Here is a 15,827-nt window from a genome sequence, read left to right on the forward strand (position 1 = left end):
CTCTTATGAAGTGGCCATAAGTTTATATAGGTAAATACAGTGATTTAAGTGGGGGGGTTTTTTTCCATTCTTTTATTTATAATATGATTGGTTGCATCTCAGTTTTTTTCCTAGCATGTTAATGTCTTGATTATGACTTGTTTGTCCACATCATCGGATCAATTGGACACACACAACATTTAATCAATGTCAAACCACAGCTGCACTTGTAATGAAATAAGTGTAAAATAGACTATTATAAAATTAAAATTTATTTATGCTATCTTGGGTCAACCCGGTGGTTCAGGGGGCGAGTGCTGGCTTGCTCCCAGAGTCTGATCTTCTGTTCAGTGGGTGAGGGGATACTGCGGAGGCAGCAGTCATAGCCCCTGAGAAGGGAGGGAGTCATGATCATTGTCTGTGTTCACCTCTAACTTTTTGTGGGCTGTGTGCGTAAAAAAAAATGTCCTTGTGCGTAACACAGTGCGCACATTTTTGCACGTTGTTCTTCCAACTACCTTTCTAGTTTTCCCTTTTTTATACACGCTGTTTATTGTAAATCTTGTGTGTGCATACAGATTGCAGGGAACATTGGTCATTGCTTAAGGGTGACACCTGATGGCCAGATTTGGGGCTTGTGATTGCAGGTCCTGGAAGGAGAACTGGTAATGTGCATGGCCCCTGACCCAAGACGCACTGTAATGACCAGACTAGGTACGTTGGGAGGGGACAAGGAATAGGAGAAATAATCCCTAGATGGTTGTGAATGAAGGCTGACTGTCAGATCCTGCCCTGTTTCCAATTGAGCTGGAAATACAAAGAAGTAGGCAGAAACTGCCAGATCAAAAAAAACCTATCTTACTCAAGTCCCAATGAGGAGGAGTCTTGTTTCTATCAAGCAATTTATACTACTGGGGGAATTCTCGCACAAAAACTTAAAATTCTGCATATTTTATATTGGTCAAAATAACACAATTTACATGATAGTCTTTAAGTAACTTTTTTTTCTGTATTAATTTAAAATGTAATTACAGATGCAGAAATTCCCTAGAAATTCACTCTAAGAGTGTCCCTTCCACTTTGCCCTCTCAGGCCCCAACTCCTCCACCTGCCACTATCTCTCCCCTCCACCTCTAGGCTCAACCCCTTCCACTCTCACTCCCAGAGTTTGACCCCGTTCTCTGTACTGCCCCTCACATAGGCTCCCTCTGTCCCTCTCTTTCTCATACACATTCTTCCTCTCTCTAGTTCACACACACATCCCCCTCATACAGGGTTCCTCTCTCTTGCATACACACCCACACAAGCTCCCTCTCTCTCTCACACATACATCCTCACACAGGCTATGTCTCTCTCTCTCACACCCCTTCACACAGGCTCTGTCTCACACATACACAATCCCTTCACACAGGCTATGTCTCTCTCTCACACACCCCTTCACACAGGCTCTGTCTCACACATACACAATCCCTTCACACAGGCTATGTCTCTCTCTCACACACCCCTTCACACAGGCTCTGTCTCACACATACACAATCCCTTCACACAGACTATGTCTCTCTCTCACACACCCCTTCACACAGGCGCTCTCACACATACACAATCCCTTCACACAGGCTAGCACCCTCATACACATGATCCCTTTCTCATACACATGATCCCTTTCTCATACACACCAGCTCCCAATCTCTCACACACATACACCCTCCTTCACAATCTCCTCATATAGGCTCTTTCTCTCTGGCACCCAGACTCAAACACCACCCCTGCTTCTTCTCAACCCCCCCCCCCCCCCCCCCCCACTTACCTTCCCTGGTCTCTCTCTCACCCTCCTGCTCTCACACCCTCTCCCCTCTCCTCTTCCCTCTCTCACACACACACTCACTCTCACCGGGGTCTTCATATATGCTGTGTGCAGAGCGTGGCATGGGGGGGCCTTCATCTTAGCCGCTAATGGCGCATGCTTCGCAGCATGCCAGGGCCTTCATCTTTGCCGCAAACAGTGCGTTCCGTTTGTGGCATGCCGGGATCTCCTATGCCATTTCCTGTGCAGAATTTGGTGATTCTGCATTCCACAGTCGTGCAGAATTCCCCTAGGACTAAATTTAGCTTGCATGACCACTATTGGCAATTTTTCATAGAAACGCTGTTGGATCAGATTTTTTGCCCGATTATCTAAATATTGGTGTCGGAAATGCATTCTTGAGCATACTGTTTTTGGCCTGATTTTACCAAAAAGGATGGTGGTGATCTGTGGGGAAAATAATGGTCACCGTGCAACCTCATTCATTATGCTTGGGAAGGGAATCTTTGACTGCACTGTCATCCTACCCAGGAGATTCCACTGATCTTATAAATAGGCAAAGAAGGCCACAGTAGTAAAAGAATGCTGGTTCCATCTGTACATCCCCTGGGTGTAGAACCTTTTCAACTCGTCATTCATGGTAGCTATTCTGAAAACCAGATCTTTGTGGTTCTTAGCACTGAAGTGGCGTGTACCATTCTTTCAAGCCGGCATGCAAAGAACTTCCAAACCAGTAGTGGACAATTCTGGTCCCAGAGGGCTGTAAATTGCGCTGCCTTTATTGAATGCAAATAAACATCTGGTTTTCAGGATATCTGTTGCCCTCAAGGCCAAGATTTTCTCTCCACTGTCTCAAATTACCAGTTCCACCTTTTTTTTTCCCTCCAGTAGTTTCTGTGCCTTACTGCTAAGCTGATGCTTCTCTTGGCTCTGCAGTTTTTAGATGGGGAATTAAAGAAAAGAAGGAAGAAAATACTTTAAAACAAATGAAGGTTTGACAATTAAAGTGGCAACTTAAAAATGTATGAAAAAATTGAATTTGAGGTGCCTGCTGTACACACACAAGTCTCAGATTTGTGATAATTTTCAGCAAAATGCCAGTTAACAGGATTTTTTACACTCCATGGATTTATTGACTCAAGTCAAAGGAGAAACCTAAGGTATATTTCCTTTTGGGTTTTGTCCTTGGGGGAAAATGAGACCTTTTGTCAGGATACAAAAAGGTTCGGCACGGCTGTTTGAGCTTTGAGCACCTGCCTCTGTTTGGCAAACGCACAGTTCAAAGAGAGGAAATTTTCCTTCAGCACATTGAGAATTTTCAGCTGCTGCCTATTCAGAGCATGAAAAGACATATGGATTATGGTAAGAATGGCTGGCTCATTCCTGAAAGGTAAGGCCTCGTGTTCAAGCAACCAATACACTCTGACATAATTTATTTTAAATGGAAATCGGAAGCAAAGAGACATCAGAAAACCAAAGTTAAGGTTTATCACCTGTGTCAGATTAAAACTCATAAATACTTAAAACTGTTTTCAATGTAGGTTTTGAATAGGTTTGTAGTGTAGCAGTTCTCTTTGGGCATGTGAAAATTAATTATGTAGCTTTGGGCTTTATTGGACGCTGGAGAGCTGTTTCTGTTTCTCTATAGCTTGCAATGAAAATTGGTTTCTCTTCCTTATCTGAGGTTGGAGAGGGTGTGGGGGCGGGGAAACAGAATCTCTTGCAGTAAGAATGTAGATTGTTTCACAAAGAATGTCTTTTAAATCTGTTTTTGAGGGAGAAGATGTACATAACTTGTCCCTTTCCTAATGCTGGGCAAGAAGTAGGAGACTGCATGGCACTCAGAAATTACCTTAGTGCGGTCACTTCCTGCTAAAAAGCTTGCTCATGTCTGCTAGATGTTTGTGTCTCCTAAAAAGATCAGTTGGCAATCTGGGCAACATTTTAATGTTACATTTAGAAGTAGTATTTTCTCTTTAACTTTGAAAATCATTTATGACAACAAAAAGCTGGGTGAATTGTTTTTGGTGTACTAGAAGCAGTTCAAAATTATCCAGCTGAACAAATTCATAGCAGATTCATACATAGGGGACAGTAACTTTAAAATGGGTGCACATATACATGCATATATGGGTGTGCAGCAAGATATATGCGGCAATTTTATAATCCTGTGCTCACATGCTTATAACATACCCGTAGCGCGCATATTTGTGCTCCTAATTTTACATGTACACACAGCTGCGTAATGTCAGTTTTGAGCTGTGCAATTGAGGGAATTTTATAACAAGTGTGCATCTATGCCATGACCGGTGTTCACCAATTTGCCCAGTGTACAGCTTGGTCCCCCATTTTCCCCCCCTCCCAGTCAAATACCTCAGAGATGCTTGGAAATAGTTTTATTGAGAGTTAAATCTCATCCATAGCAGAAGTAACTTTGGGCTGAAATATAGCTGGGCGCAAATCCTAGCGCTTAGGTACTTGTGCACACATCTCTTGTCTGTGCCACAGAACACCCATATTCCACCCTTTTTTCCCCTGATGTGAGATATTTGTGCATCGGGACTTGTGCACACATGTGGGCAGCTTATAAAATCGGTTGGACATGCGCATTTGCTACATGCGCACCCATCTCCCAATTTTGGCAACTAGTTCAGGAACTGATGAACAGGAGGAATTTTAGATCTAATTCTTAGTGGAGACCAGGATGTGGTGAGAGAGGTAACGGATAAAGTATAATCATTGGTGAGTTAAATGTAAGACATTGATAAGACAGGCTAAGAGAGAATTTGAAAAGAAGTTGTCCGTAGAGGCAAAAATTCATAAAAACGTTTTAAAATAATTGTTATTTCCACTCTCCTCCAAGCACGCAAGCCATCTACGTCCATTGCTTATGTGAAGGTTTGGAAAGTTTTTGAGTCTTGGTGTGTCAATCTTCAGGTCTTGCCTCGGCAGGTGTCCGTTTCAAATGTCCTCTCCTTTCTCCAGGTGGGTTTGGAGAAGGGCCTGGTCTCTGAAGGTCCAAGTGGCTGCCCTCTGAGCTCTGCTTGGTCGATCGGATGGCCTTCGCTTATCGTCCTATCCTGACGTTATTCGATTCTTGCAAGGGATAAAACATGTCCGCCCACTGGTCCGCTCCCTATGTCCGGCCTGGAACCTGAATCTGGTTCTCCAAGTTCTGTGTGGCCCACCATTCGAACCTCTGTCCACAGCTTCCCTCAAGGATCTCACTCTAAAGACTGTCTTCCTGGTAGTGATTTGCTCGGCGCGACGGATTTCAGAACTCCAAGCCTTGTCATGGAGGGAACCTTCCCTCCGATCTTCTGACTCGGGAGTTTCGCTACGTACGGTACCTGCTTTCTTGCCCAAGGTGGTTTCTGCTTTCCATCTCAACCAGTCTGTGGAACTTCCTTCATTCCCGGACGACAGTCCCAGAGACCTTAAGCGACTTGATGTGAAACAAGTTCTCATCCACTATCCATTTCGTCTTACGGATCATCTTTTTGTTCTTTGGGGTGTTCCCAACAGGGGCCATAAGGTTTCCAAATCCACCATTGCTCGTTGGGTAAAGGATGCAATTTCTTCCGCTTACATTGGTTTGGGACGTACACCTCCTGCGGGTATCAAGGCGCATTCATTGTGCTCTCAGGCTTTCTCTTGGGCGGAACGCCAATCTGTTTCTGCTCAGGAGATATGTAGAGCAGCTACCTGGAAATCGTTGCATACTTTTGCACATCATTATCAACTGCATGTTCCGTCTCCGGAGTTTGGCTCTTTTGGTGCTCAAGTTCTTCGTGCTGGGCTATCCTCTGCCCACCCTACGTAGGGAAGCTTTGGTACATCCCACTGTCTGGACTGATCCGGGGACGTATACTCGCCAGGTAATTTTCGTTCCTGTAGTACCACGGATCAGTCCAGACTCCCTCCCTGTCTGAATTGAGCCCAGCTCGGTTTCTACTTTATCAGTCTGTATAACATTTCTTTTTGCAAGCTTTTTCACAAGTTCGGATATGAGTTATTTACCCTTCGAGGGTGTTTACAACTTTAAAAGTTCATATGTGTTGATCCATACCATGTATTTTCTGGCTTTGATTATTCTCTATACTGAAGGGATGCAGAGGGCGCTCCAACCTATAGGGGGCCGTCCTTACAGTTTTTGCTCTGACTCCATCTGCTGGAAGGGGGACATAACCCACTGTCTGGACTGATCCGTGGTACTACAGGAACGAAAATTACCAGGTAAGTAGTAAGTGTCTTATATAATTTGCCTTGAGCTAGCAATTAAAATGTGAGCTAAATTAAAAAAAAAAAAAAAAAACAAAAACCACCCCAAAAAACAACACAGTTCTACAGATAATTAGATTTTTGCCTGTTAAAGCAATGATGGCTGCACAATTTTTTTGCAAGCTCTTCAGAGGCAGACCTCGAGCCACAGACTCCATCCATTGCCCCACTGTGAACAGATTTCTGTAACTGTTGGAACACAATAACTGCATTCCTTTCCAATGTTTTCATGCTGCTAGTGCTATATTTTTTTTTTTCCTGTCAAATCAATTACTTTGCTTGTACTGTTGTAACATGCATCATTTTTTTTTCAGTTTAATTTATTCTGAAATAAGACATACATTCATTATTCCGTCCCAAAAAGATTTAACAAATAGACACATAGTAGCTTTGATTTCTGCAATTCAGCACAGCCCTCCGTTTCCCCAACCACAACCCAGCAAGGGGCCAGGTTGAAAAAAAAAAGTGCGGGGATAGTGTTTTTCTGGTGTTTATTCAATAAATGCCAATTTCATTTTTTCTACCAGAGAATATTTTATTGGTGTTTAACATTTTAGAACATTAGAGTGCCCCAAGGTGCATTGCAGTGCAGCTATGCAGGATATCAGATTGGAGCAAATAAATTAACTCAAGGGCTAATGTTTTATATTGATTTAGAGGCTTCTACATTTAGGAGCAGATTTTAAAAGCCCTACGCGCGCCGAGTCTATTTTGCATAGGCCCAGCGACGCGCGTATGTCCCGGGGCTTTGTGAAAGGGGCAGAGCGGGGACGGGACAGAGGCCTCCGGCACAGTGGTTGTGCTGGGGGATCGCGTGCCGGCACTTGGCCGGTGCGCGCAACCTATGCCTGCCCAGAGGCAGGCGTAACTTGCATAATAAAGGTTGAGAGGGGGGGGGGGTAGGTAGGGCTGGGGGGTGGCGGAAGGAAAATTCCCTCCGAGGCCGCTCTGATTTTGGAGCGGCCTCGGAGGGAACAGGAAAAGCCATCGGGGCTCCCCTAGGGCTCGGAGTGCACAAGTGTGCACCCCCTTTGCGCGCGCCAACCCTGGATTTTATAACATGTGCGCGGCTGCAGATTTGTGCGTGCCGGGTTGCGTGCACAAATCTACGACCGTGCATGGGTATTAAAATCTGGCCCTTAATTTTTACCATGCCCTTCTCCTGATTGTTGAATGCATTGGTAAATCTTTTCTTGGGTGCCAATACATTATATATATTCTTTAGGTCAGCAGTAAAAAGTTCCATTTAGACTAGCCTCCTAAGTAAACATTATATGGCTTAAAGATGTGCCTGTGCAGGACTCCTATGTGTAATGTCTTTATTGGACAGTCTTGGCCATCAGTAATAGCTGCTTTTTATGAATGTGGGTCAGCTGCTGTAATTTTGCCGTTTTGGTTTTAGATGACATCGATCGCTGTAAAGTGGACATTCTGTCTGCCAGTCCACTATTAATTTGTCATCTGTCTTTGTGTCATTGAGAAGCTCAGCACAGAGGACGTCACAGGAGAAATGGGAAGCATGGTAGAAGTAGTGTCCAGAAAGAGGACAGGATAGAGAAACAAAAGGGGAGGGAGGAGGAGCAGCCAGGAGCTCACATGAAAAGCAGCAGCAAATGTGAGGAGGGAAATCTATTAGGAGCAGGGAAGTGAAGAGCTTATTGGCAGTGCTAGGCAGAGAAATGGGCTGGGAGCTGAGGGACCGACGCAATAAAACCACGCGCCCATAACCACCTCTCCTGGGCCCCAAGGCGATAATAAAATGAGCTGCCACACTAAAAAGGACACACTAGGGGGAATTGTGTGTCCCTAGCGCTGCAAAGCATCGAGCACCCAGGAGGTGTGGCTGAGACCCTCAATACGAGCGTCCGTTTTCTCGCCCCACAGGAATATGAGAGAGAGCGATCGGGGCGGGTAGGGGGCTTTATTCCAGTGCGAGGAGTGGTGCCCTTTGCTTGAATACTTAGAAAATATATCTACATTGGTACAAACAAAAACATAAAATGAATCCAGCCCAAAGAGTCAAGGTGCTGAGAGAGAGAGAGAGCGCGCGACAGGGCCGCCCTCACCACAGAAAAGCAGTATTTGGGTTTTTGTTGAGCCCTTGATGCAGGGCTGGCGTTAAATTTTCCATGTTCAAAAGTGCACGTCGGGCGCATGGCAAATTTTAATAGCCTCATCTACATGGGATTTACATGTGATGAGCGTTATTAGCTACTCATTATTTTGGATGCACTAATCCCCTTGTTTCAGCGGGTGTTAGCCTAGCATATTCAAAACGTGCCCAACTGCGAGTTAACCTGTGCACTTTATTGCATCGGTCTTTGAATAAATAAACCTCTAGGGAGTGGGCCAGCAGACGAGGAGGGATAGAAAGCAATGATGGGGCGTGTGAAGGGATTAGGAATCTTTTTTTTCTTTTTTTTTTTTAAATATGGTTTTTGCAGTAACATCAGGTTTAAAGCTGTGGAGATTCTGCAGCTTAGCATCTGCACACCTGGATGTTGGTGCAACCCAGCGGCACTGTCTAGTAGCTCCTCCCCCCCCCCCTTTTTTTTTTTTTGCTAATTTAAAAAAGCAAGACTCGCTCTGTTCTAAGCTGATCATTTTTCCTTCCTTTTTCTCTCCCCCCCCCCCAAGGTTCAAAGCGTTCCTCTCACAGCAATGCCTACTTCTATGGATTCTTCAAGAACAAACGGATTGTGTTGTTTGATACTCTGCTAGAGGATTACTCTCCACTCAACAAGGAGCAGAAGGAAGGTCTCGGCGTAGACGCGCAGGCAGAGGCGGAAGACGGCTCGGAAACTGAAATTGCGGAAATGAAGTCCAAAGTCAAAGTAAGCTTCTACTGCAGAGTGGTAAAAGTCTCAGGAGACAAGTGATAAAATACAAACCCATTAATGTTCTCAATGATTGTTTGCATTTTAAGAGGAGTGAAAGGGTAGGGGACACAAAATAGCGACACAGCAGAATTCTGATTGCTAAAAGCTGACCGTGAGCAATCTCTGGGTGTTGCAGAAACTCGCAGGAGGTTTGGTTTGAAGAGATGGAGCCAGTGTGGGTTTCCCTTGATTGTCTGCCTGAATCTGTGGTTTAGTATTGAATACCTTGTTGGAGAGTATGAATTAATGGAGCTTTTCAAGTTACTTTATTAAGTGTATCAGCAGGCATATAACAAACCATTGACATCTGCTGTCTTTTTCCCACTCTCAGAACCTGAATAAGAAGCAAGGCTGCAATAATGAGGAAGTTTTAGCTGTGCTCGGCCATGAATTAGGTCACTGGAAACTGGGTCATACTGTGAAGAACATTGTCATCAGCCAGGTAACTTAGTGCTGGGATAGGACATCATAGTCTGATCTGATACTTTATCTTGGTGGCAGGGGGTGACTTTTATTACCTGGAGACTTATTATATTTGACTTAAAAAAAAAAAAAAAAAAAGAAAGAAATGCTAAAAGCCACCTTGAGCATTCTTTAAAAAGGCAGACCAAAAATCCAGAATTGAGAAGGCATGGCCTAGTGGTTAACCAGGGTTCAGATCCCACTATTCCCACTGATGCTGCTTGTGACCTTGCTCACGGCACTTTCTCTCATCGCCTCAGGTACCATTAAATGTTCAGTAGCAGTTGACAAGGCATCAGAGGTCCTGAGGTGACAAAAATGGATGGATTTGAGAGCAGCACTGCATAAAGGAAGATAGCAAGAGATCTTCTAAGGGAAATGGAGCATTTAATATGGCGTGATAACTTGCTATGTCCAGTTGCTTGTTAACCAGAATAAGGCTCTCAGTTATCAGGTTTTTACTTAATGGGGATGTTTTAGATTAGATAACTTGGTTACAGAGAGCCTGGGGTCCAAACCCTTGCAGGTCAGGGAAAAATTTCGAAATATTTTTCCAATCCTGTAAATAATCCAAATTGACATTTTTAACAACTCTTGCATGGAATGCGTGACCGATGAAATACCAGGAAACTTGAATTGGTCATTTGTAAGTGTTGGAGTGAATTATAAATATTATGCTTACACCCCATTCATGATTTGTTTTCCAGATGAATTCCTTTCTCTGCTTTTTCCTGTTTGCTGCTTTAATTGGTCGGAAGGAACTCTTTGCTGCTTTCGGGTTTTATGATCACCAGCCCACACTGATTGGCCTGATGATAATCTTCCAGTTCATCTTTTCACCTTACAATGAGGTAAAAACCAATGCACCTACTAATTAAAGTCCTATTTCTGGGTCTGGCTCAGTGGCGTAGTGATAGTGCTATATGGTCCGAGTCTCCGATTGGGTTGGGAGACTCAAGGCGAGTAGCATGGCCTTACACTCTTAGGGCCTAAGCATTTTTCCCATAGGAAATCGGGCTGAGGCAACAATGGCTTGCCTAAGGTCACAAGCTGTTGCCAAACCTTTGACCATTCTTCCAGTTTTATTTTTCCTGGGAATTTCAAAGTTATCACAAAAAAAAGGTCAGTGGGGAAAAATGACATAACAGAGAAAAATTAGTAGAAAATTCATTTTTCCACACTTTTTTTTTTTGTGATAACATTAAAATTCTCAGGAAAAATAAAAAAAAATAAAAAAACCTGAAAACTAAGGTCCTGTGATATAATGTAATAGCCCCTGATCCAAGTGGTCATCTTTTTTTTTTTTTTTTGTGCACCCTACTATTTTAATTGTTTATTTCATGCTTGTTTCTAAGTTTTTTGTTAAAGGAGGAATATTTTATTTCAATAAAAAGTTGTCATAACACAATGAAGGGAACAGCCCAATAAAATGCACTTACTTTCAAGAAAATAATAATTGTGGGAGTTTGATTATCCTGTGCTACTTGCCATTTTAGAGTTACTTTAAGAATCCTCTATTCTAGTAACGCCAGCATTTGTTTCCTTGTTAATTAGAAGGTTCCGGTTTTCATTAGAATTTATTGAAGAAGGGCAAATAGTAATGCTCTAGGAGCTGGGCCATGGGCTGCTGTGGGGGGGGAGAAGCTGCAGAGGGGAGGAAATACCTAAGAAAAGGGCATTATTGAGATTTTCTGGTACTCAGGATGGAACTGGATTTCACCGTGTGGGCACAGGCAGGTGCTTACCTTGTTGATGGCACTTGCCTGCACCACTGCAATGTCTGGCGCTGTCACACAGTTTGGGTTGTGTGTTTTTAATTTTCCTCCCAGAAGTTCCCAGGTGTTGCAATATACAAGCCCATCCTTATCTCCTCTTCTCTCCAGGCTGTTGTCCCCTATTGTTCTTAGACTTACTAGAAAGCTACCAAGGTCATTCTGAGGATTTCTTAAGGAGATTTGCCTGCTAATTTCCATTCTGCACTACAGAATCGCATCTCAGAAATGAGACAAGTTCCATTTTTTTTTCCTAAAGCAAATACTTTAAATAATTTGCATTACACCTCTAATTCTGTCCTGACTCAGGTGTATAATTGTCCCAGTGGGCTAAAGCAAAGATCACTGCTGCAACTTCTGGGTTAGTCTGAAACTACCAACGTCATACAGGGAGGGAAAAGTCCCAGGATTATTGGAGGCTAGGGTAAGAGGCAGAGGTGTTACTTCTACCTGACCAGGAAGCAGGCAGCATCTGGGCCAGTGATGAATTAAAGGCCACGGTTTCACAAGAAGAAGATAGTGCCAAAGTTGATTGAATTCTTTGAGATTATTATATTCGTATAGCGCATACCAGCTGTTTGCTGCTCTGTACAGAGACACATAGTGGGCAATCCCTGCTCTTTGGAATTTATAATGTAGTCAAGACAGTCAAAGCCATACAACCAAAACAGGCTGAAACAACAAGGCCGTGATGGAGGATTAAAGTAAGTAGTTATGTGGGGAATCAATTTAGTATCATGAAATATGGTAGGGTCTACAAATATTTAAATGAGAACTCTGGGATTGTATATTTTTGAGTGCGGCTTCCTTATTTAGTATAATTAGGCATGGAATATCTACCCAGGTTCTATGTAAGAAATTTAGAAAAGGATTCCCATTCTGGAGCCCAAATAGATGAATAGTCTACATGAGCATGAAGAGCTAAGGTTCAAGTTCTGACTTGACTGGCAGGTTGGATGGAGTTAGGCTCGGTGACTATCTATTAGAGCCTGGGGTAAAGTTTTAAAGCAGTCTGAAAAGGTGGGATCCTCTTAATAGAGGGTAGAGTAGATGTGGCCAATCTGGATTTTGTGAAGGCCTTTGACACTGTTCCACAGAATGGTTGGTTTACTCATCAGTCCTGGGAGTGGAGGAAAAAATTAATTGGGTGAGAAGCTGATTAAGGAGTAAGACTTGTTGGTGCGGTACCTTCTGAAGAAGGGAAAGTGACTAGAGTGCCACAGGGATTCATGTTAGGCCCAATCCTTTTCCATATCATTGTAAATGACTGTGTAGAAGGGGTGAAGTGTGCCTGTTTGCAAATGTGAACATCTGCAACTGTGTAGATTTGGCAAGTGGTATAGAGAAAAAATAAAAAAAAACTGGAAGAATGGTCAAGGGTTTGGCAATGTGTGTTTTGTTTTGTTTTTGTTAATATTACAAGTACAGTCATTCATTTGGGGGTGCACAAATCAGAAAAAAAGTCACCAAATAGAAAAAGGTGGGTGGACCATCTGACCTCAAGGTAGCCTGTGAGTGAGAAAGCAGTGTGAGAAGCTAATATTATACTTGAGTGCATAGAGATGTCTCATGAGTGGGAGGAGGGAGGTAATCTTTCTACTTCTAAAAGCTGTGAGACCTTACCATGAATATACCATGTGCACTTTTAGAAGCCTTATGTACACAACCACATTGAGTACATGCTTCTGATCCCAAATTCATTGTTGCCAACTCTCATCTTCAAGATTAACTATCTGTTCCTGAATAATTGCCAGTATTGTGTTTCCATGCATGGAAGTCAAGTTTGCTAGTCTATAATTACAATTATATTTAGAGTTTTTCTTAAATCAGTGTTTCCCTCCCTTCCCGGAGACACACCTAACCAGTCTGGTTTTCAGGATACCCATAATGAATATGCGTGTGAGAGATTTCCATACACTAGTTTTCAAATGTATGCAAATCTGTCATGTGATGTTCATTGTGAGAGTCCTGAAAACCTGACTGGCTAGATTTGCCTCCAGGAGAAGGTTGGTAAACATGATCTTAAACATAGGAGCTATGTGAAAAAGATTTGTTCTTCCTGTATTTTACTCTTTTTAAAGCACATGTGGTACTTGATTTGGTAGCACTTTAAGATAATATATATGTTTTGTAGAGCTAGCACTATTATAAATAGGAACACAAGATATGCCATTCTGAGTTAGACCCAAGGTCCATCGAGCCCAGCGTCCTGTCTCTTGAGAAGAGTGGCCAGTATCTGTCAGATCCCAAAGAGTAAATCCATTTACCTCTACTTTGGAAAGACATTTGCAGACTCCAACCTTTTGTGTGTGTTTCAGGTTCTGTCCTTCTGCCTAACTGTATTAAGTCGAAGATTTGAGTTCCAGGCTGATGCATTTGCCAGAAACCTTGGAAAAGCTAAAGACCTCTACTCTGCCCTCATAAAACTGAACAAAGATAATTTAGGATTTCCCGTATCAGACTGGATTTTTTCTATGTGGCATTACTCCCATCCTCCTCTACTAGAGCGGCTTCAAGCCTTAAAAGAAGTGAAACAGGACTGAAAAGTTATTGTAAGTGTGAAAGATGAACGCAGTAGGAAACTTTTTTTTTTTTTTTTTACATCGTTTTAATTTTTGTAGTTTTCATTCCATTGAGTGAAACATTTTGTGCAAAATCTGCTTTAATCTGAATGCATTTGGTTTCCAGAGCTCACATAGGAAAGACTCTGCGTTTTGTACATTTCTAAAGGAACTTGTATAAAACATTATCAGGTCACACAATTGTATTAATTAGAACACACAATCATTGTTCTCATCCTAGCATCTTGGTATTCCAGCTTTTTACCTTTTGTTTTCTGTTCCTTTGCAAGCTTCCTTCAGTATTACTGGTAATGGGTCGCTAGTGGCCCTCGGCTGTACTGAAAACTGTTGGGGAATGCATTAGTTCATTTCACAAACTTTCTGGGGGTGGAGGGTGGGTTCCCCAATGAAAATAATGTAATTTGGACTAAATTGATTTTTGAGAGATGGCCCAGGTTGTTAAAGTGGGAAAATGAATCTTATCACAGTGTAACTTGCTGCTATTTTAGTTACAACTTCAGTTTTTTCTCTTTTCATGATGAAGTCTTTTTCGTAACAATTATCAAAATGTATTTTTAAGTATCTGGGTGTTCTGTACGGCAGTGACTGATGTCTTTATATCCAACCTCAGTGCAGCAGCAGCTGGGTGGCCTCATCTCCCTTAATGTTCACAGCTCTGGTGCAGGAGCAGTAACAGGTTGTTTTTTTTTTCAAAATCCCCTTTTCCCAACCTTGACAGGCTTACCAATAAGTCAGAAGGTGTCGGATGTAATTAGAACTAAACCGTAAAGCATAGTGTTCTGTATGTCAAAAAATAATTCAAATGCATACATGGGTAGAAATGAAACATTGCAGCTCCTGGAACAATGAAGTGTAAAATATATGCACAAATAAAACTCACACTACCTTTTTTTTTTTTTACAGTTCTGTATAATTTGTCAGTTATTGGAGTGAGTATTCATTAATGGGTATCCTGACAGCAGACCTGTTTTTGGCTCTTGAGGACTAGAGTTAGTGCCCCCTGCATTAGCCCATTCGGTTCAGTCTTCTAATGTATGGAGGGGGGGTGGAGAAACCTTAGGCAGTGGTGGTATTGCATGGAAAAAAATGTCAGTTCAGTTGCCATTTTCTGTTTTGGTTCCCAAGTGCGGATGTTTCACTTCCATTAAGGTCATTGGGGGGAGGCAATTCATCTGCCTATCTTGGATTGTGCGGTTGGGGCTTTCTGTTCTTTTTTTTGTTAGCATTTCTTTAGTAGGTTTTTCAATGTAATACAAACATTTTAACTGTGCAGCCACAATGAATGTCATCCGTCCCCCTTCCCAGTCCTCAGTTGTTCCTGCAGAGGTTCCCCCCACCCTCCCTATGCTGGATTCTCTTTCATAAAATCAGTTCTGTGGAGTCATTCAAGAAGAGGCTGTGTATTGAATAGTAGAAAACTGCAGCCTCAGAGGGAACTCTTTTTCTGGCCCCAGCCCTAACTAAATTCCCCACCCCCACGTTTGTTCAGAATGTTATGCCTGCCCACTGGCTGCAGGTGTGCCATTCCCTGGCTGGTTTGGAGGCCTCAGCCATGACCCCAGAATGCCCCTGGGGCTGGCACCATGCCCACGGCAACCCCCCCCCCCCCCCCCAAAACAAAGCCCCGGGTCTTACGTGTGCACAAGCGTGCCTATGTAACAGGCCCGCATGGCTTTTAAAGTCTGCCCCACAATGCAACACTTTGAACCCAACTTCCCTAAGGGTTACATTTTCTGAAATAGTGGTGCATCCTTTCAAAATGGTAACAATTTCTGCATGTGGGAGGAGCAAATTTGTCTGCTTCACCCATTTATTCCAGATAGTAGTCACTGCTATCCTATTGGCTATATTACCCAACAGTTTTGTAAATATAGCACATGAATTATTCTTTTTCCCCATACTGGGAAAAAAAAACCCCTCCAAGGACCCATATTTTGGAATGGCTGGAGGGGTTGTCATTACTGCTTGTATATAATGGTGCACCTGTAAGTATGTGTAGGAATCTTTGTAACTAAGGTCATACTGTCCCTGAAGCTCCACAAAGCTTTTACCTGCTAGCGTGCCGGGG

The 15,827-nt window shown here is 42.9% G+C and overlaps 1 protein-coding gene across 2 annotated transcripts in view; it reads left to right on the forward strand.

Annotated features, from left to right (window-relative positions):
* Positions 1–14,914, forward strand: part of ZMPSTE24 (zinc metallopeptidase STE24) — a 30,858-nt gene extending 15,944 nt beyond the window's left edge. For both annotated transcript variants that reach the window (XM_029619585.1, XM_029619584.1), the window contains exons 7-10: positions 8,702–8,898; positions 9,275–9,385; positions 10,113–10,256; positions 13,496–14,914. In XM_029619585.1, coding sequence (XP_029475445.1) covers positions 8,702–8,898; positions 9,275–9,385; positions 10,113–10,256; positions 13,496–13,720 — 677 coding nt within the window. In that variant the 3' untranslated portion in view covers positions 13,721–14,914. The remainder of the gene's footprint in view (positions 1–8,701; positions 8,899–9,274; positions 9,386–10,112; positions 10,257–13,495) is intronic.
* The last annotated feature ends 913 nt before the right edge of the window (positions 14,915–15,827 follow it).

Source organism: Rhinatrema bivittatum, chromosome 11 (genome assembly GCF_901001135.1).
Source record: "Rhinatrema bivittatum chromosome 11, aRhiBiv1.1, whole genome shotgun sequence".
In the NCBI taxonomy this organism is placed as follows: Eukaryota; Metazoa; Chordata; class Amphibia; order Gymnophiona; family Rhinatrematidae; genus Rhinatrema; species Rhinatrema bivittatum.